The sequence below is a fragment of the Cervus elaphus genome, chromosome 5 (assembly GCF_910594005.1).
Source record: "Cervus elaphus chromosome 5, mCerEla1.1, whole genome shotgun sequence".
In the NCBI taxonomy this organism is placed as follows: Eukaryota; Metazoa; Chordata; class Mammalia; order Artiodactyla; family Cervidae; genus Cervus; species Cervus elaphus.
Genome location: NC_057819.1, coordinates 22,142,588 through 22,169,928, shown reverse-complemented (window position 1 = coordinate 22,169,928; position 27,341 = coordinate 22,142,588). Strand labels below are relative to the sequence as shown.

At 42.1% G+C, this 27,341-nt stretch overlaps 1 protein-coding gene across 1 annotated transcript in view; it reads right to left on the bottom strand.

Moving 5' to 3' along the window:
* The window catches only part of TMEM132B (transmembrane protein 132B), a 383,675-nt gene that overhangs the window by 38,680 nt on the left and 317,654 nt on the right, over window positions 1-27,341 (bottom strand). The window contains exon 5 of the mRNA XM_043902095.1: window positions 2,764-2,907. Within this exon, the coding sequence (XP_043758030.1) occupies window positions 2,764-2,907 (144 nt within the window). The remainder of the gene's footprint in view (window positions 1-2,763; window positions 2,908-27,341) is intronic.

Below are 27,341 nucleotides of genomic sequence, written 5' to 3'. Positions count from 1 at the left end.
CACGCTCTGGTTTGCCAAGATCAGGCCACAATTTGCTAGAAGAAAAATCCCACCTTCATGTGGCCACGAAAGTGACAGGTGAACCAAAAACTACTGCTTCCCAAAGCAATTCCTCTATCAGGTAGGACAGAGGATAATCTTAGTATATTTCTGGGAAGGGGAAGTAACCAAGTACAAGGCAACAATGGGAACCATGAACTTGGCCTTGCCTATGTAGGGTAGAGCTCTCCAGGACAGGAGAGTGAGGGTCCTGCTTTGGGGGGCTCCATAGCAGGCTCTCAGGAAGGGATGTGGCTGAGGGGACTACAAAGCTGAGCCATCCGTTGGAGCCCATGGTGGCATAATCACACAGATGCCATCTCCAGGCGCCATCACTAATGTCTCCTTTCTGGAATGATGGGGAGGGGGATGGTAAATAACATGTGTTGTCAAAGGCAACCAAGGACAATGAATCAATATTTTCTCATTCTCCGCAGATGAATTTGTATGACTTGGCTCAGATCTTTCTAGAGTCTGAATATAGAAGGCTTCAGATTTGTTTAATCAAACCTGCCCATGGAGTCCAAGACCTGCCAGGATTAAAGATTAATTTTTTCTTAATTTTAATTAGAACGCACATCAATTCTTCCTTATCAAAAAAGCCATCTCTGGCTTAAGGCATAGCTTCCTGCAGGTCACCATGAGAAGGAATCAAGCCCTCCCAGATCTTGTCCACCACAGGGAAACCCTTGCAGGATTTTCTGTCCATCTCAAAGTTCTTTAGATGAAGACCAAGTTTCATTCAACTTCTGAACAGCAGCCAGTAGAATGGAAAGAAAGCAGAATTCAGCATTACTGTGTTTTTTAAAATTAATGAAGACACAGGACCTAGGAGCTCCCTTAGCAGCTTAAAGGAGAAAGGATGGCTCTAAAGATGGAAGTCCTTTCTCCTGGGGTTCTGAGCTGCAAAAGGAAACTGCCAACCAGTGAGCCAAGAAAAAATTGGCAGAAACTCTGAATTCAGTGATTCAAACAGACCCCTGCAAAGAATATGGGAAAAAAAAAAAATCATGGGCTGGTTCCTGGCTGAATTTGGAGCCATAAATCCAGCTAATTGGACGGAAAATGCAGCAGAAATAATCCATGACCTGATTCTCCAAACTGTGAGCTGTGTCCCACTGATTCCCCAGTGAAGTTGGGGGCACAGGGATGGACTTTTTAAAAAGTTAATCATTATTTATTTTCACGTATATTAAGAAAAAATTAGTACATCAAGCTAATGGGTTTTACAATGGATTTTATTGTCTTCTAGTGAGACATTTAAGATATTTAATGTTGAAAAAGTAAGGCATTTAAAGAAAATATGTTGAGTAAATTACATTATTTGGCACAGGAAGTTGGCAAAAATTGAGAAGATGGCAGGTAGATTGCTAAACTTCGGAAAATACTGTCCTATGAGAAAAAGAAGGAGAAGAGAGGCCCCCTCCTCCATCCCGGGGGAGGGAAACAGCACGCCCAGATGCCTCTGATCCCAGGCAAGTCCCTGTCATTACTCACTCCCTCCTCAGCATCCCCATTGCTCCCTCCTCAGCACCCTTATCACTCCCTATCAGCACTCCCATTGCTCCCCATCAGCATCCCCATCATCTCCATCAGTACCCCCATTGCACCCCATCACTCCATCCTCAGCATCCCCATCACTCCCCATCAGCACCCTCATGACTCCCCCCTCAGCACCCCATCACTCCCCATCAGCACCCTCATCACTCCCTCCTCAGCACCCCCATCACTCCCTCCTCAGCACCCACACTGCTCCCCATCAGCATCCCCATCACTCCCCATCAACACCCCATCACTCCCCAACAGCATCCCCATCGCTCCCTATCAGCACCCTCATCACTCCCTCCTCAAAACCCCCATATTGCTCCCCATCAGCACCCCCATCGCTCCCCATCAGCACCCTCATTGCTCCCTCCTCAGCATCCCATCACTCACCATCAGCATCCCATCACTCCCCATCAGCATCCCATCACTCCCCATCAGCATCCCATCACTCCCCATTAGCATCCCCATCACTCCCTCCTTAGCACCCCCATCGCTCCCTATCAGTACCCTCATCACTCCCTCCTCAAAACCCCCACATTGCTCCCCATCAGCATCCCCATCGCTCCCCATCAGCACCCCCATCACTTCCCATCAGTATCCCCCATCGCTCCCCCATCAGCATCCCCATCGCTCCCCTCTCAGCACCCCCATCGCTCCCCATCAGCACCCCCATCGCTCCCCATCAGCTCCCCCATCGCTCCCTCCTCAGCATCCCCATCGCTCCCCATCAGCACCCCCATCGCTCCCCATCAGTATCCCCCATTGCTCCCCCATCAGCATCCCCATCACTCCCCTCTCAGCATCCCCATCGCTCCCCGTCAGCACCCCCATCGCTCCCCATCAGCATCCCCATCGCTCCCCATCAGTATCCCCATCACTCCCCTCTCAGCACCCCCATCACTCCCCTCTCAGCACCCCCATCACTCCCCTCTCAGCACCCCCATCGCTCCCCATCAGCATCCCCATTGCTCCCTATCAGCATCCCCATCGCTCCCTCCTCAGCATCCCCATCGCTCCCCATCAGTATCCCCCATCACTCCCCCCTCAGCATCCCTATTGCTCCCCATCAGCATCCCCATTCAGGTTCTGCCCTTGGGAGCCTGGGATGCTTAGAGCAGCCGTGTGACAGAACGTGAAAGAAAGGACCAAACGCGCATCTGGAAGTAAAACCTGTTGTACCTTGATGACGTCTTCATCCGCAGACCTGCATTCCATAGCCTCTGACACGTCCACCACCGAACCATCCTCTTGAACTGCCACCACCTTGACGGGAACTGAAACAACCTTTCCAGTGAGAATGGCCGTGTTCAGAACCTCGGAGTCCTGCACAAGAGAAAAGAGGACTGTGTCAGCTACAGGCACGCCCGTGAGTCCCAGGAGGAGTGACCATCAAGCTACCTCCGACCTTAGCAGTTGCTCTACAATTTAAAAAAATGTCTGTGCCCTCCAGACACCCCTCACACACAGCGCAAGCGTCCTTTTTGATACTGGCCAAATCTTTGGTAAACGATGCTGTACTTTCAGAGCTTATTCACATAGTGAACACAGCCTTCATTTTAGTTTCAAATTAGAAAAGACAGCAGCACACAGAGCAGAAGAGAACTGGAGGCAGACTGTAAGCCTCCACACTCCTGAGATGATCACCAACCTGAGATGATCACCAAGATCACCGTCTTTCCTCAAACCACTAAGCACCCCCAGAAATTTCCCAGCCAAGCTCAGGTATCGTGAAACCAACACCATGTTAATTTCTCTCCTCCTCTGACATCACTCATAGTTTTGTAGGTTCTGTCTTCCTAACTTATCTCCCATCTGTCAAATTCTTTATTTTTTTTCCTTTTTTAAATTGCAGCGGCACTGGGTGGTGAGGGGGCTTTTCTAGTTGTGGAGCACTCTGGCTCCGTAACTGTGGTGGACTGGAGTTTTAGTTGCCCAGCCTCAGATGGAATCTTAGTTCCCCAGCCAAGATCCAACCTGTCCTCTGCATTAGCAGGCAGATTCTTAATCACTGGACCACCAGGGAAGCTCCCCCATCTGTCAATATCCTGTCAACCCCAGGATCAGTTCCTCCATGGAAGGAGAATCCCCCCACTCAGTAACTACCACTGGCCCCTAACTGACCTTCCTGTGTCCACAGTCTTCAGAGCAGTCGGAAATTTTTTTTTTAAGTTTTTATAGAATTCAGATAATTTCTCTCCTAGATTAAAACTCTTTGAAAGCATCCTAGGGTTCTTAAGATGAAGTCCAAACTCACAGATGTGTAGGGACCTGAACTTCGTCCACCTCCCTAGTTCCCTCTTGCCCCATTCCTGCTGTCCGTCATTAGTCAAGCCTCAAGGGGTCTTTTCAGTTCTTCCAAGAGTAAACCCCATTCATGCCTTCTGCCCTTACATACGCAGAGCTCTCCAACCCCAAATATGCCTCACTGTTGCTTCCATCCTTCATGGACATCCTTCCATGTCCACTTCTTTTGAGAAATGGGGCTTTTCTGCCAGTTACAGTGTGAGTTAGCACTGTATTATCATCTGTCGTAGCATCTAGTCTGTCCTGCAAGGTAATAACCATAGCTGTCACTGTATATTTATTTTGTGTTTACGTTTTAATCTCTGGCTACTCATTAGGCTGTGAACTCCCCAAGGGTCCCACTCTCCTATCCATGAATGTGACTTGGATGGTGCTGACCCACGCCATTAAATCAGGCTTCACAAATGAGCAGATGAACCAAATGTGGTCCATCAAGGTATTCTAGCCCCATGTCCAAAAAGACTGATTCAAGAATGAAACCCAAAGGAAATCAAAGACAACAGTAAGAAAAAGAAACAGATTCCTGGGAACAATTTCTGGGTTCCTGAATCTGGCTACATCTGTGTCCGTTATCTTTGGAAATTTAGAGATACAAAATAAACTATTTTATTAAGCCAGTTTTAATTGGGTTTTTATCACTTGCAACTGAAAGTCTTGACTAGTACACAAGAGATTAGACACCATGTTGGGTTCTAGGGAAAGAGAAAAGATAAAAATAAATATCAGTCTCTACCCTGAAGAAGCTCACAGCCTTTAAAGACACTATAATAATTTTCCCAAACTGGGTTTCAAGGTAGGTGATTTTATGTTTCATAACAAATCACAATCAATCTTCAGAGCTTGTTGCTTTTATTTCAAATACATTTGCAACCACATTTCCTTCTTTAGCTTTCTCATGTGTGGCTGAGATTTTTGCAACCATGTTTTCCAGTGTCCACCAACAAACAGCCTTTCAAAAATCCCAAAGGCAATTTCTACCTGCCTCTGGCACAATGAGAAAGCAATTTGTCTTGTTAAATATTACATTTAAATCATCCCCTGGTGCCAGAGATTGCTAAAAATTCACCACCTATCAAAATGCTCCTCTTTAATTCTGTTCCTATTTGTTCCAGCTCTAGGTTTTATGTCTTGAGAGCATATTTATATTCCTTTATGAAGATAAGTTTCCATTAACGTGGCACATTAGTGTGGCATCTATAAAAATGGCAAAGTAAGGACATGTGAAAAGTCGTCTGTGAAAGAAATTTAAAAATTGGCCAAAAAAGTAAAAATCCACTTTTTCAGAACTTGAGAAATAAAACAAAGGCTTGTGCAGCCAAGAGAGCATTTATTCAAGAAAAATGACTGAATCTTGGTAAAAACAGAATTTCGTGGCGTTTTAACTTGATTTACTCCCATTCCCTACTGTCCAGCTCAGTAGTTAGCTTTGAAAAATGATAGCCCACTTTCACAGAAAAATACCACTATCTGAAAGCCATGGAAGAGAGCAGATCAGGGATGGAGATCTTTCAAAATTTCATTCCCAAAGAATTGCCGTTACTTGACTTGTCTGGTATTTCCTAGAAAATTTCATTTGCAAAACTTTTTGTATCTGACCTGACTCTGAGTTCATTCTCTAGATGCCCAACAGCAGACGAATGGATAAGGAAACTGTGGTACATATACACCATGGAATATTACTCTGTGAAAAGCTTTTTACTAAAGGTATTTGTTTAAAGCAATTACAGGCAATTAGTTAATTTCATAGCTAGCTGCCTGAAGCAGTGGATGACAGCTGTGACAAACAGCAGACTCATCAAAAAGTTCAGTAAGAAAAGATGAGGAAAAAAAAAGAAAAGATGAGGAACAGAATTGCCAGAGGGGCTCTGAAATGCTAACACATATTCTGGGGAATCTGTAAGACTATGCTTATACATAGGACTGTGTGCATGCCCAGGAAGACCTGAGAAGGCTCTCAGCTCTTGCCCCTGGTTGATTTTGACATTATAGAGAAGCAGGAAGTGAAAGCTAAGGCAGAGCTGTCTAATGCCTGACTGAGGATTGAAAGTGTGTCCCAACACATTCAAAGAGACCCTTGTGGGATTTCCCTGGTGGTCCAGGGGTTAACCAGGGGTTAAGACTCTGCCTTCTAATGCAGGGGGTGTGAGATCAATTCCTGCTAGGGAATTAAGATCCCACATGCCATGTGGTGTGACCAAAAATCAAAAAATAAATAAAATTTTTTAAAAAGAAGATCTTGGTAAAGATGGTGACACTTTGATTCCAGATGCCTAAGGAAATCCCTGTCCAATCGTTGGCTGACCACCAAGCTAACCAAACAAAGAATTCAGTGGCCACGTGCAACAAAGAATATAAACTTTAAAGAATTTGTTCACAAAAGTCATTAAACAAACTACTCCCACAACAACTACAACAAACTAGGGAAGGGCAGCAGCAACACAGATGGACCCAGAGGCTGTCATACATAGTGAGGTCGGAAAGAGAAGGACAAATACCATACGATGTCACACATATTCAGTATCTTGTATTATAATAACCTATAATGGAAAAAAATCTGAAAATACATATGTATAATTGAATCACTTTGCTAAACATCTGAAACTAACATAATGCTGTGAATCAATCAAACTTCAATAAAAAAAATGTCTTATCCATATGTTAGGTAGTTAGAATAGGAAAAAGGAGTGCAGAATGGCAGTGGCTAAAAGACAAGGAAGGGAAAAGCCCGCCAAAACAGAACTAAGGAAGATCCGAGGACCGGAGTGAGGACCTCAGGTAGAGCAAACAGCACTCCTGGTTAGCCCCATTTACACAGGGCAAGCTCAGGGGGAGGAGGAAAAAACATAAAAAGAGGAGCCAAAGGGCGGGGGGTCTCTCTCTTCTCTTCGTGTCTTTTGGGTCGGCATGCCCTCATGCCTCGAGGATGTATTTTCCTTTATTTTCTAAATAAAACTGAGCTGCAACATGGAGCTGTAACACTGATCTGCCCAAGAGCTGTGACACGGCCTATCTGAGGGCTTTAATGCTGGTCCATCACTTCAAATTTTTGTTGTGATGAGACAGAACCAAGGAAATTACACAATCCCCCGACACATATATACATATCAAAACAGAATTTTTGTGTAGATCTCAAGGAAAAGTTAATGGGCTTAAGAAAACATCTAATGATTTCTGAAAGCTTCTCATCTATTTTTTTTTTTAAAGAATAAAACTCCATTGTTTTCAGCTATGAAAATCTAGGAGTTGTATATAACTTTTCAGCACATTATTCTGACTATACACTCTCAGACTAAAGATAAAAATAACTGTAAACACATATCGAATTCTAGTTAGGTTTGTTTTCCACAGCAGTATGGTTTAGCAATTCCAAAACTGCTTCAGTGTACTTTGCTGCTGCTGCTAAGTCGCTTCAGTCGTGTCCGACTCTGTGCAACCCCATAGACGGCAGCCCACCAGGCTCCCCTGTCCCTGGGATTCTCCAGGCAAGAATACTGGAGTGGGTTGCCATTTCCTCCTCCAATGCATGAAACTGAAAAGTGAAACTGAAGTCGCTCAGTCGTGTCCGACTCGTAGCGACCCCGTGGACTGCAGCCCACCAGGCTCCTCTGTCCATGGGATTTTCCAGGCAAGAGTACTGGAAAGTGTACTGTAGGATGGAGCAAATAATGTATGTTGGATAATGAGAGCCAGGTTTCTCATTGCTAGAGAAGTTGAGTTTAAAAATGGAAAGAAGAGTGAACTGTGTGGTCATGAGTCAGAATTAGAAACACCAGCATGAACTCCTGGGAAATGCAGGTGTAGGTATGTTTATATGTATGTAAATGTAGGTATGGGTATGTAATATGATTTTTCTAGTTCCATTCACTGAGAGAACTTAGATACAGACAATGATGGCTTAACAATCAACACCTAGTAAAGTGATCCTTAAAATTCTCCAAGCCAGGCTTCAGCAATACATGAACCATGAACTTCCAGATGTTCAAGCTGGTTTTAGAAAAGGCAGAGAAACCGAGATCAAATTGCCACCATCTGCTGGATCATCGAAAAAGCAAGAGAGTTCAAGAAAAACATCTATTTCTGCTTTATTGACTATGCCAAAGCCTTTGACTGTGTGGGTCACAATAAACTGTGGAAAATTCTGAAAGAGATGGGAATACCAGACCACCTGACCTGCCTCTTGAGAAACCTGTATGCAGGTCAGGAAGCAACAGTTAGAATTGGACATGGACCAACAGACTGGTTCCAAATAGGAAAAGGAGTACGTCGAGGCTGTATGTTGTCACCCTGCTTATTTAACTTCTATGCAGAGTACATCATGAGAAATGCTGGGCTGGAGGAAGCACAAGCTGCAATCAAGATTGCTGGGAGAAATATCAATAACCTCAGATATGGAGATGACACCACCCTAATGGCAGAAAGTGAAGAGGAACATAAAGCCTCTTGATGAAAATGAAAGAGGAGAGTGAAACAGTTGACTAAAAGCTCAACATTCAGAAAACTAAGATCATGGCATCTGGTCCCATCACTTCATGGGAAATAGATGGGGAAACAGTGGAAAGAGTGTCAGACTTTATTTTTGGGGGCTCCAAAACCACTGCAGATGGTGATTGCAGCCATGAAATTAAAAGATGCTTACTCCTTGGAAGGAAAGTTATGACCAACCTAGATAGCATATTAAAAAGCAGAGACATTACTTTGCCAACAAAGGTCCATCTAGTCAAAGCTATGGTTTTTCCAGTGGTCATGTATGGATGTGAGAGTTGGATGGTGAAGAAAGCTGAGCACCTAAGAATTGATGCTTTTGAACTGTGGTGTTGGAGAAGACTCTTGAGAGTCCCTTGGACTGCAAGGAGATCCAACCAGTCCATCCTAAAGGAGATCAGTCCTGGGTGTTCATTGGAAGGACTGATGTTGAAGCTGAAACTCCAATACTTTGGCCAACAGATGCTAAGAATTGACTCATTGGAAAAGACCCTGATGCTGGGAAAGATTGAAGGCAAGAGGAGAAGGGGACAACAGAGGATGAGATGGTTGGATGGTATCACCGACTCAATGAACATGGGTTTGGGTGGACTCCGGGAGTTGGTGATGGACAGGGAGGCCTGGCATGCTGTGATTCATGGGGTCTCAAAGAGTCGGACATGACTGAGCAACTGAACTGACCTGAACCGAGACCCAGACTTTAGTTCTAAACATCATTCTTCAAGAAAGGAAACAGCTCCTTAGAGAAATGGGTGATTCTAGGACTGAGGGTCAGAAAGTACCCAGACAGTGAGCCTAAAATATATTGTCCACCCAGAAGGTAATAAAGTGATCAAAACAAATATCAAAGGACCCAGGGAGACAGCTTGAACGGCTTCCAGTGGCCAACCTGGAACAATTTTATAACACTACAAATAAGTGTAATTGCCAATCATAATAATATAACTTAATATATATTATATATAATATGTAACAAGCTATTGAATCCATACTGACATAAACAAACAGAGAAGAAAGAAAACCTCATCCATGGGGTAAAAGTCCAACTAATACACGTAAAAAAGAATGATGAAATTAGAATATATCATTGGTCAACCACCATTTATTACTATCATTGTAGGAATCATACAATCATACATGTATTGATGCTACTGATGATTAAAAGTATGATAAGAGAGAGGATATTCATAGAGTGTCAATGTACCTCTGTGTAAGAGACTTATTCATTTCAAATAGAAAAAAAGTAACCTTGTGATACCGAAAGTTAGATACATCATATTATCTATGTGATCAAAGATAACATCACTATGGTTTTTACAGTAGTCATGTATGGATGTGAGAGTTGGATGGTGAAGAAAGCTGAGCACCTAAGAATTGATGCTTTTGAACTGTGGTGTTGGAGAAGACTCTTGAGAGTCCCTTGGACTGCAAGGAGATCCAACCAGTCCATCCTAAAGGAGATCAGTCCTGGGTGTTCATTGGAAGGACTGATGCTGAAGCTGAAACTCCAATACTTTGGCCATCTGATGAGAAAAACTGACTCATTGGAAGAGACCCTGATGCTGGGAAGGATTGGGGGCAGGAGGAGAAGGGGACAACAGAGGATGAGATGGCTGGAATGGCATCACCGACTCCATGGACATGGGTTTGGGTAGACTCCGGGAGTTGGTGATGGACAGGAAGGCCTGGCGTGCTGCAGTTCATGGGGTCACAGAGAGTCGGACACGACTGAGTGACTGAACTGAACTGAACTGAATGAGATAAAGAGATGTCGTATGTCCTGAAGAGGAAGCAACATTTTCTGAAGTGCTCTCCTCTCCACAAAAAAAGTGACTCTAATAATAAAGAAACAGCAGACAAATCCAAATTATGAAGCAGTCTACAAAATAGCTGGTCTGTATATTTCAAGTATATCATAGCCTGAAAGACAAAGACTGAGAAACTTCCACAGTAAAGGAAAATAAGAGACACAACAAAGGTATATGTGATCCTAGATTAGATCCCCAAAGAGAAAAAAATACATTTATTTTACTTTAATAAGTGTTGGTGGGACAATCGATGAAATTTGAATAAGGTCTGGGGACCACATAGTTCTTAGTATCAATATTAATTTCCTGATTTTTATCATTTCACTCTATTTATAAAAAAGTTTGGGGAAAATTCACACTGAAGTGTGTACAGACAAAGGATCAACATGTGTACAACTCTCAAATATTTCATGGAAACAGTAATAATGTGTGTTTGTATAAAGAAAATGTTAATATTTGGGGAATTTTGGTGAGAGTATTTGGAAAATGCATTTATTCAGACTCACAGAAAAGTTTTTTTAATTTTTTTTTTTTTTTGGCTGTATTGTGTCTTATTTGTGGCAAGTGGGATGTTAGTTCCCTGAACAGGGATTGAACCCTTGTCCCCTGCGTTGGAAGGCAGATTCTCAAGCACTGGACAACCAGGGAAGTCCCTGGGAAAGTTTTAAATAATATGAAAATCCAAAAGAGCCAACAATAAAAACAAATCAGTGAATAAAGATAGAAGATGTGATAAGTGCCTAATAAACATAATTTAGGACAAATAATTTCCTTAAATACTTAGATCTAAGTGTCCAGCACTGTGATAAATGATTTACATGCATTATCCATTCATAGTAATGCATAATTACAATAAACATAGTAAAATATGAATTAACATCTAATAACAAAACAGCAGTACAGAGTAGAATCTGGTACATCATAAACATTTGATAAGTATTAATTGCTCTTACTAATCTCATTTAATCCTCAAATATCCCTATTGAAGGATTACTATTTTCATTCTTATTTTACAAACAGGGAAACCAAAGCTAGAAGTTCAGTTCAGTTCAGTTCAGTCACTCAGTCATGTCCAACTCTTTGTGACCCCACGGACAGCAGCACACCAGGCCTCCCTGTCCATCACCAACTCCCGGAGTATACTCAAACTCATGTCCTTTGAGTCGGTGATGCCATTCAACCATCTCATCCTCTGTCGTCCCCTTCTCCTCCTGCCTTCAATCTTTCCCAGAATCAGGGTCTTTTCAAATGAGTCAGTTTTTCTCATCAGATGGCCAAAGTATTGGAGTTTCAGCTTCAGCATCAGTCCTTCCAATGAACACCCAGGACTGATCTCCTTTAGGATGGACTGGTTGGATCTCCTTGCAGTCCAAGGGACTCTCAAGAGTCTTCTCCAACACCACAGTTCAAAAGCATCAATTCTTAGGTGCTCAGCTTTCTTCACCATCCAACTCTCACATCCATACATGACTACTGGAAAGCGTTCCTCTATTTGGCCAGAATCACTCTTCTGCTGAGCATCCCAGCTGAGGATATGAACCAAAGCCCGCTGCCCAGGCTGCCTTGTCAGCTCTACTCCCAGCCCCTCACCTGTAGGATAGAGCTAACAATCCATTTTTTGGCTTCACTCAAAAGCTTTAAGGATATAAGATAGATTTGTAAAGGCTTTGATTTTAAAACTTATCAAAAGATGTTATACAAATGTGAAGATTACATTTTAGTAGAAACATCCAAGTAGCCCCAAAGCCCCAAGCCATGACCATGTGTGACTTCTGGTATGTTCCATTCCAGCCTCTCCCCCAGCTTATAAGGTTCTGAATCACACTCTTCCATCCTCTGGCCCCTGGCACAGGGATGCCAGTCTCTAAACAGGACTCTGACCCTATTCTGTGTTCAGACACCTTGACTACTGACACCTAAAACGGCAAGACAGGTGTAAACTTCGCTCAGAGACAAGCAAGATGTTGGCTCCAACTGAAGGGATGGTTTTCAATCCCACTGTTGTATTATATAACTCTGAAATCAGCCCAGTTCTTCCCCTCTTGATGGCTATTTTTGGATTCTGACCATTTATTATCCACAAAGCAGTAAGTGCTTTCAAAACCCAGCTCTTCGTGAATCCCTGACTAACACGAGGATAGTTATCTCAAACAGGATAGCACTCAGAGAGGGTCAATAAAATGTGTGTCTGTGAAAACACTCTCCAGGCATCTCCTGGGTGGGAGCTTTGAGGGAAGAGGCGGAAACTATTTGGAAGGAACTTCTATCAGGCATCACCCAATGGCCAGGGCAATCTCATTACACCAGGCAACCAAGAGAATGAGGTGGAAAATGCTACTTAATGTACATGATTAGGGGCCACATACAGGGAAGATGGTTTGTGCAGTGGGTCTCACAGTCATGTTCATCTCCAGGTCTGACACAACAGGATATCAGTGGGGGAATCCCTACATCTTCATGTAGGGAGGGAGGTTCTACAGGGAATGGGGACTGAATCAATTAAAGCCAGGAAGAGACTAAACTCCATGGGACAGGGAGCAGGTTTCTTTTCTTCCTGCGACCCCCCTGCACTGCCTGGGGTGCTGGAAGATTGCAAATGTAGCTGAAGCCTTCCAAAGATGTGAGAGTTGGAAGCAACCTAGATGCCCATCAGCAGATGAATGGATAAGGAAGCTATGGTACAAATACACAATGAAATATTACTCAGCCATTAAAAAGAATTCATTTGAATCAGTTCTAATGAGATGGATGAAACTGGAGCCCATTATACAGAGTGAAGTAAGCCAGAAAGATAAAGACCAATACAGTATACTAACGCATATATATCGAATTTAAAAAGATGGTAACCATAACCCTATATGCAAAACAGAAAAAGAGACACAGATGTACAGAACAGACTTTGGGACTCTATGGGAGAAGGCGAGGGTGGGATGTTCTGAGAGAACAGCATTGAAACAAGCATACTGTCAAGGGTGAAACAGATCACCAGCCCAGGTTGGATGCATGAGACAAGTGCTCAGGGCTGGTGCACTGGGAAGACCCAGAGGGATGGGATGGAGAGGGAGGTGGGAGCGGGGATTGGGATGGGGAACACATGTAAATCCATGGCTGATTCATGTCAATGTATGGCAAAAACCACTACAATATTGTAAAGTAATTAGCCTTCAACTAATAAAAAAAAAAGATGTGAGAGTCAAAGAGAGAATACACAGCCTGGGAACTGAGCAAAACAGAGAGTAAGAGAGAGAGAGAGAGAAAAAGCAAAGAAAACACCTAAGTCTGAAAAAAACCAGACAGAGAGGGTGCGACAGCACACACAAAGCTTGGAGACACAGAGACAGTCCTAGCGACAACGAGGGAGGTAGACAGGGAGGCAGACAGAGCAAAGAGATTAAGTTCCACCCTCAGGCTTTCCTGCTTCTTCCGTTTCCCCCAGTTCAGGTGGGTCCTGCTTATTCACACCTCTCAGCTCCAACACTGAATAGCAATTATATGTGCTTTCTCCAATTCATTCCTCTACTTAACTATTAGCACCTTAATTATAGTCCTTAATTATAACTGTAATGTGTAAATAGTGTTTCTTTGTTGTCTGGGGCATGGTGGAGGAGGGGGACCTTCTCAACCAACTTGAGCTACTTGTGTTAAATTAAAATTTAACACAACTTCCATTTGCCAGAGACCCAGCAAGTAAATGACATCTATTCAATTAAAATTGAAACCAGATCTGATGGCACTCGTGAGAAAAACTGTTCCTGAGGTAAAGCTTAGTGCTGGGGCTTTCCTGGAAGTCTAGTGGTTAAGATTCCATACTCCTAATGCAGGGGGCAGGGGTTCAGTCCCTAATCAGGGAACTAAGATCCCATATGCTTCACAGTATGGCCAAAAACAAAAACTCCAAAAGATTCTGACACCAAGAAATTTGCGAAGACCAATCACACCTCCTCCCTTTTTAGTATAATAGAAGCCTGAATTTTAACTCGGGTAATTTGGTTCTTCGGGACTCTCATTCACCATCTTCTCAGTCTGTGGACTTTGTGAAAAAAGTCTCTATGCTTCGTCCCAACAATTCATCTCTCTATTTATGGACCTGTCATGTGGCGAGCAGTATGAGGTTGGACTTGGTAACATGTATACCTTACATATTTCTGCTTGTTTAATTCACAGAGCAAATCTGTGAGAAGGAACTCTCATCTCCATTTTGCAGATGAAAATGCAAAGGCACAAAAAAATACACTTGAATTTCTATTACTACAATTTTTGACTAATAGAGTAAGCATCTCATTATACTGTAGAGATTATACTACTAAACCCCAGAAAACCTCACTCTTGAGTCTGCACCCTTATCCACTGTGTTATTAGATTAGTAAGAATAATATCAACAAGGACCCAATATATAGAACAGGGAGAGATCTAAGGCAAAACAAATCTGAAAAACTCTCTTTATATATATATAAACTGTATCACTGTGCTGTACATCTGAACTAACAACACAAAATATATATACAGAAATTAAAAATAAAAATAAGTAAACACATAAATAAACTTTAACATGAACCACAAAAATAGAATAATAGCAATATGAAAATCATAAAACACTCCATGTCAGTAGAATGCTGAGCACTTAACGTGTTCTGTCTCATTAATACTCAGAGGGAGGGTATTTTTTGACTCTTCTCTCCCCTGCACTATTTCTACACATTATTTCATTTTATAGAAAGTACCACAAATTGGAAATTTTTTTAACTCTTTTACTTGTTTATGACCAACCTTATTCATTAAAGCTTAATTCCTGGGCTTCTGTTTCCACTAATGACCCAGAATTGCTCCATCTGCTGAAACTAGAAAATCAGATAAAATACATAATACAACTGTCAATTAGAAAATGGGTAGAAATTATTTTTTAAAAATAAGATGAGTCCCTTGATTATCATAGGAAGATAAATTCAAATAAAACTCTACAGTTTCATTGAGCTGAGAAAACAGAAATTAGAGTTCAGAGAGGTTGAAGCAACTAGTATTTGTGAGGCAGGTTGTCAAAGACAAGGGGCTGCTGTACAGAGGAAGAATCTTTGAGACCTGCAGGGGGGCCCTGGGGTCTCTGACTCATGACATCGTCCCTTAAGATCCATGGGGGATTGGTTCCAGCATCTCCCCTCCCCAGGGTACCAAAATCTGTGGATGCTCAAGTCTCTTGTATAAAATAGCAGAGTCTTTGCCTATCAACATCGTCTCATGGGTGTTAAGTCATCTCCAGATTAAACTTATAACACCCAATACAATGTAAGTGCTGTGTGAGCAGTTGCTGATGTGCAGCAAAGTCAAGCTTTGCTTTCTGGAAACTTCTGAAATTTTTTTTCAAATATTTTTCATTTGAGGTTGGTTGAATCCAGGGATATCGGAACTGCAAATAGAGAAGGCTGATTGTACTCGTCTGTGCATGCAAGGCCAAGGAGAAAATTTCAGAAAGCAGTAAACTGAACAATTCCAGAAATCACATGGAGGTAAAAAGAGTCCACGTCCCCACCAGCCAGACTGGAGAGTTTGCAGTATAAGAGGCACTGGACAGAAAACTTGGAATGGTACAGTAGGGCTAGAGTACCCAAGTAAAGGCTGCTCTTGATCTTCCCTACCAAAGCTTAAAGGCAGCCTCAAATCAATCAAATTTATCTGCAAGAAACTTAACTGGGTTTCCCTGGTGGCTCAGTGGTAAAGAACCCACCTGTCAATACAGAAGACATGGGTTTGATTCCTAATCCAGGAAGATCCCACATGCCTTGCAGCGACTAGGCCTGTGTGCCACAACTACTGAGCCTGTGCTCTAGAGCCCAGGAGCCACAACTACTGAGGCCCACGCGTCCTAGAGCCTGTGCTCCGAAACAAGAGAGGCTATTGCGATGAAAGACCCATGCACCACAACTAGAGAAACGCTCGCGCAGCAGTGAAGATCCAGTGCAGTCAAAAACAAATAAGTAAATAGTATTTTTTTTTTAAAAGAGCCATGTTTCCCAAGTTATTTATTTTTTTAAAAAAAGAAACTTAACCGCATGCCAGAACAAAGTCAGCACCATTTAAAGGAATGTAGCAAGACCCGGCACTCAACAAGGTAAAAGTCACCATGTATGGAAGGAAATCAAAAGGTATCAAGTAGGACTTCCCTGGTGGTGCAGTGGGTAAGAATCCGTCCACCAATGCAGGGGACACAGGTTTGACCCCTGGAGCAACGAAGCACATGTTCCACAACTACTGAGCCTGCCCTCTAGAGCCCACAGTCTGCAACCACCGAAGCCTTTGCACCTAGTCTGTGCTCCACAAGGGAAGCCACCACAATGAGAAGCCTGCACATAGCAACAGAGTAGCTCCCACTCACTGCAATCAGAGAAAGCCCATGTGCAGCAATGAAGACCCAGTGCAGCCAAAAATCAAATAAAAAAATATTTTTTAAGACATGTCAGGTAACCAGGAGGAAAATCAATCAAAACAAAAGACTCAGAAATTGTGAAAATGATGGAGTTATGAATATGGGGTGGGGGGATTATACACAGAAAATATCAAAGTTAAAAGACAATGGAATGACTATTGAGTGCTTACCCAAGGTAAATAAAAACTTATACCCTACAGCAACATAGAAGATTTATTCATAAGAGCCAAAAGCCAGAAATAAGTCACATATCCATAAAATGGGGAATGGATAAACAGATTATGGCACAGCCATATGATGGAATAATACTTGGCAACAAACCACTGATACACGTGAAAATGTGGATGAACTGCAAAACAATAAGGGAAGTCATATATACTGTATAACTCTACTAACTTAAAACTCTGGAGGAAAACAAAAGGCAAAATTATAGTGATAGAAGGTAGATCAGCAGTCACCAAAGATGTGGTAGGGAGAAAATTGGTTACAGAAAGACAAGAAGGAACTTTGGGGGCTGATGGAAATGTCCCATCTCTTCATTGTGATGGTGGTGACCTAGTTACTCCTAAAACCTATCAAATTATAAAATGAGTTTTACTGAACATACACTTTATCCCTCAAAAAACATAGCAAAAAACTAGATTTCATTTTCTGATTGCTCATTGCTGCATCCCTGGTATTTATCTTTATGCAATAAACAGTTGTTAGAAGAAAAGCGAACGAATGAGAAAGGATTCATCTGGGTCCATTTTCCAATGGTCAGTCCACTGCTGACCCTGCTGTGTGAAAGAACCAAAGTCCAAGGTCCAGGAAGTTCCTCACACTGCAGCAGCTGGTCACGTGTCACATACTGTCTTTGGGTGGATAAAACTCATACACTCTCTTAACAACTCACTCACGGGGTTACCAACTTCCCCTTTCCCCACATTTCCCTCTTCTACCCACTGTGGCATAATGGTTCCAAGCTAGGCTGGGGAGCCAGACCTCCTGCTCCCCATCTGACCTATGTCCCTTGGGAAAGTCATTGAAACTCATTCAGAGTCAGTGTCCTTATCTGTAAAAGGTGGTCAATAACTGTACCTATGCCTCAGAAAGCCTCAGAAAGTAGCCATGAGGTTTAATTAATGTAACACATTTAAAACATTTGGAACACTGCCTGGCCCTTAGTAGCTGCTCAGTGAAGCCTAGTTACTGGTTTTATTACTTCCATCTTATTTTTTTTTTCACGGAGAAACTTCACTCTTCCTTCAATACCCTACCAAAGAGTTGTCCCCTATGCAAAGCCTCCCCAGGCAACAGTCCCCTGTAAAAAAAAAAGTTGATTCCTCAAACATGTCCCAATAGTGCCTTATAAATGCATCCTCTTCATGCTGGAGAAGACTCTCCAGAAAAATCCTGAATATTCACTGGAAGGACTGATGCTGAAGCTGAAGCTCCAATAAACTGGCCACCTGATATGAAGAGCCAACTCATTGGAAAAGACCCTGATGCTGGGAAAGATTGAAGGCAGGAGGAGAAGAGGGTGAAAGAGGATGAGATGGTTGGATGGCATCATTGACTCAGTGAACATGAGTTTGAGCAAACTCCAAGAGATAGTGAAGGACAGGGACGCCTGATGTTCTGCAGTCCACGGGACTGCAAAGAGTCAGACATGATTTAGTGACGGAATAACAACAAAGAGTTGTCTCCTGTGCAAAGCCTCCCCAGACGACAGTTCCCTGTAAAAATTAACAGTTTCCTCAAATATGTCCCAATAGTGCCTTATAAATGCCTCCTCTTCATGCATGGTTTCCTAGCTCACATGGTTATCTCTTGGATGTGCTTTTGTGTGTGTTTCGAATGCTCAGAATCTGACATCAGCCTGAAGTCATTACAGATGTTTGAACAAACTTAATAAATACCAATTTATTTGGTATTTACCGGAACTCTAGTCTACACAGGATGACTTGGGAGAAGTGTAAAGTAGAAAGTCACCTCCTTGGAAAGACAAAATCTGAATTAGTTTTATAGGCACTTTAATCCTGAGTCCTCCTATCAAGAAAACTCACTTTGGAAGAACTTATCTAAGAAATTTTCATGAACTCTGTCTGGTAAAGAATAGAAGCCCCAAGTTATCATAGGCAAACATGACCCAAAAACCCACATTTTTTTCTCAAGGCATTTTAGAATTTCTAAAGGCTGAAAGAACTCAATGAAAATTACATCCTATTCTCTGTATTTTCCACACTGAACCTGACAAGAGGAAATGTATGATGTCAGGATAGAAGCCATTCTTTCAATCTATTTGATAAATTATTCACCATCTTTCCCTATGTAAATGTATTAAGATTAACATGTAAAACAAGCAGTTTACTATATTAAAATTCAAAGTCACTCTGAAGTGTTGCCCCAGCATTTACGAATTAATGTCCCAGGACTCAAATTAATGGAACTGCTGGCTGCAAACCTATTTTTGCTTTCCTAGTTGTGTTATATCAAATCCAGCTGCCTTATCTCTTTGCCTGAATCTTTAAGACCATATTGGGCTTGTATTGTTTTCTAGTGCTGCCATAACAAATTACCACAAACCTGATAACTTAAAATAGCAGGAATTAATTCTCTCACAGACCTATCAATCAGAAGTCTGAAATCAACATTTTGACAGGGCTACGCTCCCTCCAAGGCCCTAGGGCAGGACTCTTACTTACCTCTTCCAGCTCTGGGCAGCTCTAGGCACCCCTTGGCTTGTGGTTCAGTTCAGTTCAGTCGCTCAGTCGTGTCTGACTCTTTGCGACCCCATGAATCGCAGCACGCCAGGCCTCCCTGTCCATCACCAGGAGTTTACCCAAACCCATGCCCATCAAGTCAGTGATGCCATCAAGCCATCTCATCCTCTGTCGTCCCCTTCTCCTCCTGCCCCCAATCCCTCCCAGCATCAGGGTCTTTTCAGATGAGTCAACTCTTCGCATGAGGTGGCCAAAGTATTGGAGTTTCAGCTTCAGCATCAGTCCTTCTAATGAATATTCAGGACTGAATTCCTTTAGGATGGACTGGTTGGATCTCCTTGCAGTCCTAGCATCACTCTAATCCCTGCCTCCATCTTCACATGGCCATCTATTCTGTGTTTCTTCTCTGAATCTGTGTGCCTTAAATCTTGCTCTTTTTTCCCCCATGAGAACATTGGTTGCTGAATTTACCGGCCAAGATAATCTCTTCTTGAGATGCTTGATTTAATTACATATGCAAAAACCCTATTTCCAAATAAGGTCACAATAACAGGTGGGGGGGGGGGTCAGAACTTGGACATATCTTTTTGGGAGCTACTCTTCAATCCACTACCTGGCTTGTCTCCTGTTGCACTGTTGAGTGTAGAAAATAGGTGACTGGCCCCAACCTTTGTGTTACAGGGAAAACAATGACAAAACTCTGGCCCTCATCTGTATTGAGAAAAGTTCAAACTTTCTCATTCTTTAACAAACAAATCCCTCACTACTTTGGGAAAACCAGTAGGGTGGGTTTTCCCCCCACTTTCATAATAAATTCAAATTGCAAAACAAGCAATTGTCTATTGCCTACACCCCCTTACCTCTAAGCAGGAATCATTATATTCAGTATATTCAGTACACACACACCCTAGAAGATCAAAAAGTTTCATTTTTGCTTTCAAAGAATCAGAAAACAATGCTGGGACATTTCTAAGAGAGAGAAGCAGTATTAACTCAGCTGTCTGCAGAAAACCACTTTCCACTGTGCGGTGCAGGGGACTCAGTCAGGTTCAATCCCTGATCAGGGAACTAAGATTTCACATGCTGCAGAGCAACTAGGCCCACGTGTCACAACCACTGAGGCCAAGCACTACAACTAGAGAATCTGGTGTGAGGCAATTAAAGATTGCACATGAGACAAGGAAGATCTCATGTGCCACAACTAAGACCCGATGACATCTAATAGATAAACAAATATAAGAAGAAATAAAGCCGCTTTCCACACCAGTGATGTCAACGCACACACTTCACTAGCTGGGACACCAGGTCTAAGAGGATGGAAGTTCTGAGATGCTGTTGTGTAACCCCATGCTCAGGTTACGCATGAGCAGAAGGTGACCAAACAGTGTGAATGAAGAAGTGGCTGGAGGCTCTGCCTGTCTCCTCCAGAAAAGAAAAATAAGCATAGTTATGAATTTTTGTTTGTTTTGTTGTTTAGTTGTTCAACAGGGAGCAATTTCCTTCAGATTTGCTTGTGCATATAAATTCTTCTCAATTCCTTTTGAAAGGGGTTCCCTAGACAAGCAGTTTTCAGTATTTGATTTGAGCTTATCCTATTACTAGACAAAGAAAAAAATCTATGCCTTTACTTGACACTTCAATTAAGGAGCTGTTTTTGATACTGGGAAGGTGGGTGAAGCATGACTTAAGCAAAGAGACAGTTACTGAACCCAGTAATTTAGAACATGCAATGTTCACTGAAGCCCAGAGGTAATCTAATTCCTACATTGATATGTCATAATGGATTTTGGAAATTATTTTTGAAGTGCCATCGAAACCCCAAACAGAGACAGAACAGAGTGACTTATTATTCCAGGAAGGATACCGGCCATGCCATAGCACTGGTACCCAAGTCAGCTCTGATTCTCTTCCATTCTAGGAACCTGACCACTGACCCCTCTCAGCTTCCGTTCTCCCCACAGGGCTGATGGCCATCTCCTTACAGAAATGCAGCCTGGGACCCAGGTCTACAGCCAATCAGCGTCTGGCATTTCTCCTGCCCCAACCATTGGTTCAAGGACTGGCACATGGTCCCTGGCTGGTCCAGTCAGATCAGGCTTCTATAACTAGTAAAGTAGTCTCCTGGCTGATCCAAAGCCTTTACAGACTCTGTTGTAAGCTTCATTCCATGCCTCTGAATTGAGACTGACTTCCTTGTGTTGTGTGTAAGAAGGTGGCAGGAAATGAAGTCCTTTTCAGTGGCTTCTCACAAATGGAGCCAACCACTTGCTCCCCTCTCTTATCATTTGCAGGTAGACTCTGAAACAATGTAGTCAGTACTGGCCTAAATACAGTTACTGCCTAATTAAGAGAGGGATCCTCACTTAGGACATCAGTCTCAATTAGAGACCAAACCAACACTCTCATGCATAACAGAGCCCTGGAGTTACCGCACAGTAGGCTCTTATCAATTTTTTCTCCTAATTACACTTGACAGTTCCCTCCCCGAAAGTAATTGTGACTTCACTTCCATAGCACCCATGCCATTCATACCACCTTTATGTCAAGAAATTCACAGCTTCCCTGGGAGGTAAGCAGGGAAGTTAGGACCATTTCCATCATACAGAGGAGGAAACAGAGTCTCCAAGAGGGCACCTGGCCTGCCCAAGGTCTCAGAACTGGCTATGAAATCTTCCCAGAACAGGAACCTATGCCTTATCTTCTGGGGTGATATTTCTACTGGGGCACTGTTGTAATTACTTATTGCAGTAAGGGAATGGGTATATTCGCAGTGTAGCACTGTAGTTAAGAGAATACTGTGAGGTCTTTCTTGACCTGGAATCCTGGACCTTCCACTTCCTGAATGGACTTGGATAAATGATTTATTTTCTCAAGATCCCACTTACTGAATGTCTGCCTACTGGTTCTAGCAATTACTGAGGGAGAAGGGTTAAAACCTTCAATTATAATTGTAGATTTATTTATTTATCCTCTCAGCTATAAAAGTTTTTGCTTTATGTGTTTTTGAAGCTTTGTTACTGAGTGCCTACAGGCTTTAAAATAGAGAGGATTCCAAATATGAAGACTGGACTCCATAACCTCAGCAGGATGATATAGATAAAGGTTGCAGATAGGGATCTCAAATGCTTATTTTCCTCAATTGCCGCATGCATCTTTTTGTCATAGTGAAATTGACTATCATGCCTCCTTCCCCTGAGACTTTGTCCATGGAATTGCTCAGAGGGGAAGTTCTGAATTGTAACAGGAATGATTCTGCTCATCCAAAAAGACTGAGATGGATAATAATTCAACTCAATGTCTTATATCTTCACAATTATCCTCTCAAGCACTCCTTTTTTCTTCACAGACACTTAAGTTAAATGCTTCAAAGCATGTGTTGACAAATGTTTGACAACATCAAAACAATGGCTTTTTAAGGAACAAAGCCCAAATCCTTTTTCAAAGGAAAGAAACTTTCTGTAATGGTAAACAATCAACCCCATTTTGACATGCAGATGCCTGAATTTTCCAGTGAGGAAACCACAGAACACTGAACTTGCTAGAAACCTAAGAAATCAACTCTTCCACTCCCCAATCATGTTGCCAACATTGTCAAGAATGAAAATATGTGGTGTTGGCAAAGAAGAGACACAACAGATCCTTTCATATGCTGCTGATGGGGATATGGGCCTGGAAATATCATTTATAATTAACAATCCACTGTTCTTAGATTCAGCAATCCCAGTAATAAGGATCTGTAAAAAGTTACTTGTTGCACTACTGCTTGTAGTGCAAAAATGTGAGGTGAGAAAGAAAAGAAGGAAGAAGGAAAGAAAGAGGGAGAGAAAAGGAGGGGGGGAGTGGAAGGAAAGGAAAACAACCTAAATGTCTAACAAAAGAAAATTGATTAAATAAATGATGCCCATCCTATGGGCATATTATGTGGCTATTAAGGAGGAAAAATGTTTGGGGTCTCTATAAATCGGCCTAAGGATAAATCATGATATTACAAAGAAATATGCATAGAATAACTTCATGTTTCTTTGTAGCTTTATTCTTATATCTTGCAATTTGCAGGAAGGGACACTAGGAACCAGTATCTAGATCTGCCCAGGACAGCCCTGTAGGTGGTATTTGGGGAAGAGAGTAGAGAAAGTCATCTGTATTCCTTGAGACATTGCTTTAGGGACCACAACCACTCCTGTGTTCAGCCACTGGTACCCAAGCAGCATTCCCCAAACTATGGCCTTTCATGCATAGCCCTTAAATGTTTGCCATCATCATGTGCTGTAGTCAATATTTCTTTGACTCAACTTACATTTTATAGGATTTTTACTTAATCATATTTTTTAAAAGTGTTTTCTTTTTAAATTTATTGAAGTATAGTTGATTTACAATCAATGTTGTGTCACTTTCTGGTGGACAGCAAAGCAATTCATATATATATATATATGTATATATATATTCTTTTTCATATTTTTCCACTGTGGTTAGTCACAGGCTACTGAATACAGTTCCTGTGCTATACAGTAAGACCTTGTGGTTTATCCATCCTACATATGATCGTTTGCACCTGCTAATCCCAAACTCTCAATCCATCCCTCCCTCACCTCCCTTCTCCACAGCCTCAAGTCTGTTTTCTATGCCTGTGAATTTGTTTCTGCTTTGTAGATTAGTTCATCCCTCCCTCACCTCCCTTCTCCACAGCCACAAGTCTGTTTTCTATGCCTGTGAATTTGTTTCTGCTTTGTAGATTAGTTCATTTGTGTCAAATATAAGTGATATCATGGAATTTTTAAAAAAGATGTTTTCTGTAACATAAATGGCAAGGGTCAGCATTACATGCCACAGGTAGAAAGAAACAAAACTAAATATTCAGAGTTGGAATATAACCTTTAAAATTGTGAATTACTATGTTGTACACCTGAAACTTGTATAATATTGTATATCCACTGTACCTCAAACCTAAAAAACAGGTAGTCCTCACCTTGCAAAGTTCCACTATGCACAGATGTCAGTTACCACAGTTTAGTTAAATATCCTGAATCTCCCCTAAAACACGGTTCATTTTTCAGTTACCAAGATCTCCTCTATTCACCAGAGTAAATGCACCAAGTACAAACTTCTAACCAGCTCTTTAAATTTGCCAGCTCTTCAGCTCACAAATCACTACATAAACAAACAGATGGATATCATGATGAGTGACCAATTACATCAATTACTTCACAGTCTGTTGGTGACTGATAACTGCATCTGTTATTCAGTTCATACCCAGAGAGCAAAGTATGAAAGTGTGCTGTTTCCTTGTCTCTCAGTGATGAGACCCCCCTGCCAAAATGGATCATCAAAAGGTGGGATGGGCCAACAGAGATCAAAGTGCAACACAGAAATGAGAAGCATTGATGCTGAAAGTAAAATGAAAATAAAATGTGGATGGAATCATAGAAGAAATACCTGGGTGATGGGGGCAATGTTGACACTATCAGAGTCAAGAAGCTAGAGCTATGCAGTTAGAGGAGCTTAATAAAGGCGAATATCAACATAAATGAAAAAAGTAGTTGTAACAAAGAGATCAAAGATGCCACAGAGGAAATGACACCAGCCAACCAATCCCACATTAAAGAAATTTCAGAGATCTTTCACAACATTGAAAGTGCAAAGGATAAAATGTGAGAAGCTGATTCAAGACCTAATGAGCGTGACAATCTGTCAAAGCATGGAAAAGATGCTCTCTTCAAATCCTAGGTCAAACAAAGAGAAGATAAATGCTGCTCAAACTGCTCTTGATAAGTTTTATACAAAGAAATAAAACACTTTCTCAATGTTGCTACTGTTTTAAATTACCAATGTACCAAATCAATACTACTTTTACTGTCTTTTTTCATTTCCCTATATATTTTCTAATCAACAATGAGAGTGTTTTTAATGTTCTGACAAAACTTTTTAAAGGTCACAAAACAAACACAATTCCTCCCATTGATTAATAAGATTGCTTTGCACGGTTTCGGTCTGCTGGGTCATTGACATGGTCTGACACCACCCTGCAAAGCCAGGGCTACCTGTAATTAAAACAAAGTACTATTATTAAATGACATTTGGATACTGTTGCTTGTCCAGGGATTTGGCAAAAGACTCACTGTTTTCCTAGTAAAAATGAGCAAATTCCTAAAGAACTGTTAAAAAATAGTAGAATCCAAGTGAGACTCAGTTCTTGACCTAATCAAAGGTTGAAAGAGAACTGAAAGGAAATCATTTTCTCCTTATGTTATTCAGTTTTATTTAACATGCTGTTCATGCCCTATGTACACTCACCTTACTTGTTGGGATGCGTCTCTAGGAAGCCTTCAGCCTTCACCTTTCCTTCTACAGACCCTCCTCTCCCCCACACTGTCCAACCTCACCTACCACCATGGTCCCCATCAACCTTCAGAGCCTCCTCTGGGCCCTCGGCAGATCTGCTCAACCCCTATCCATTATATGCTCTTGTAACAACACCCCAGACTTGCCCGTTATAGCACCTGCCACAACTGTGATCACATAACCAAGTATGTCCTTGGTTGTTTCACAAGTGACTTCCTGGTTAGGATGGAAGGATGATGCTTTTTGCTCCTTTCACTCTTCATTGCATCCCACAGGCCTTGCCCTGGGGCTGACATATAATAGATGCTCATTTAATATTTGGTAAGTGTTGACTGGTACTTCCCTCATAGCTCAGTTGGTAAAGAATCCACCTGCAATGCAGGAGACCCCAGTTCGATTCTTGGGTTGGGAAGATCCCCTGGAGAAGGGAGAGGCTACCCACTCCAGTATTTATTAGCTTCCCTGGTGGCTCAGATGGTAAAGAATCTGCCTGCAATGCAGGAGACCTGGGTTTGATCCCTGGGTTGGGACGATCCCCTGGAGAAGGGCATGGCAACCCACTCCAGTATTCTTGCCTGGAGAATCCCCATGGAGAGAGGAGCCTGATGGGCTACAGTCCATTCAGTCACAAAGAATCGGACACAACTGAGAAACAAGTGTTGAATGAATAACAAGTCTGGATAATCGCAGGAAATAATACGTTCCCTAAAAAAACATTCAGTGCAGAAAAACTATTGTTAATCCACAGAGAGCTTGATGCAAATTAAAAGATGGTACCTCATCCATCCCTCAGAAAATTATGATAATATACTGATTTTGTTAAAGTGAGGCACTTAACTGCCATCTGCTATACAACTGTCCTACTTAATTTCCAACTCTGCAATGTCTGGGGTGTGGATGACATGGCTGTGGCCATGCCCTTGAGCAGTATGCAACCTAGACAACCTTACTTGCAGTCCTGAGCATGCTCAGGCTGGGAAGCCACTCAGCAGGAGTGAAGTCTGAATCCTCTTCTGCAGCCTGGATCACTACATTCCCCTCTCCCAACCTCTCACAGGAGAGTGTGCCCATCACACCCCAGGAAATCCAGTTATTTTCATCAACTGATACATTTCAGAATCTAAAACCACAGTATGACCTAAATCAAATCCCTTATGACAGTACAGTGGAAGTAAGAAATAGATTTAAGGGACTAGATCTGATAGACAGAGTGCCTGATGAACAATGGACAGAGGTTCGTGACACTGTACAGGAGGAGATAGGAATCAAGACCACTCCCAAGAAAAAGAAATGAGAGAAAGCAAAATGGCTGCCTGAGGAGGCCTTACAAATAGCTGTGAGAAGAAGAGAAGCAAAAAGTAAAGGAGAAAAGCAAAGATATACCCATTTGAATGCAGAGTTCCAAAGAATAGCAAAGAGAGATAAGAAAGCCTTTCTCAGCGATCAATGCAAAGAAATAGAGGAAAACAACAGAATGGGAAAGACTAGAGATCTCTTCAAGAAAATTAGAGATACCAAGGGAACATTTCAAGCAAAGATGGGCTCAATAAAGGACAGAAATGGTAGGGACCTAACAGAAGCAGAAGATATTAAGAAGAGGTGGCAAGAATACACAGAAGAACTGTACAAAAAGATCTTCACGATCCAGATAATCACAATGGTGTGATCACTCACCCAGAGCCAGACATCCTGGAATGTGAA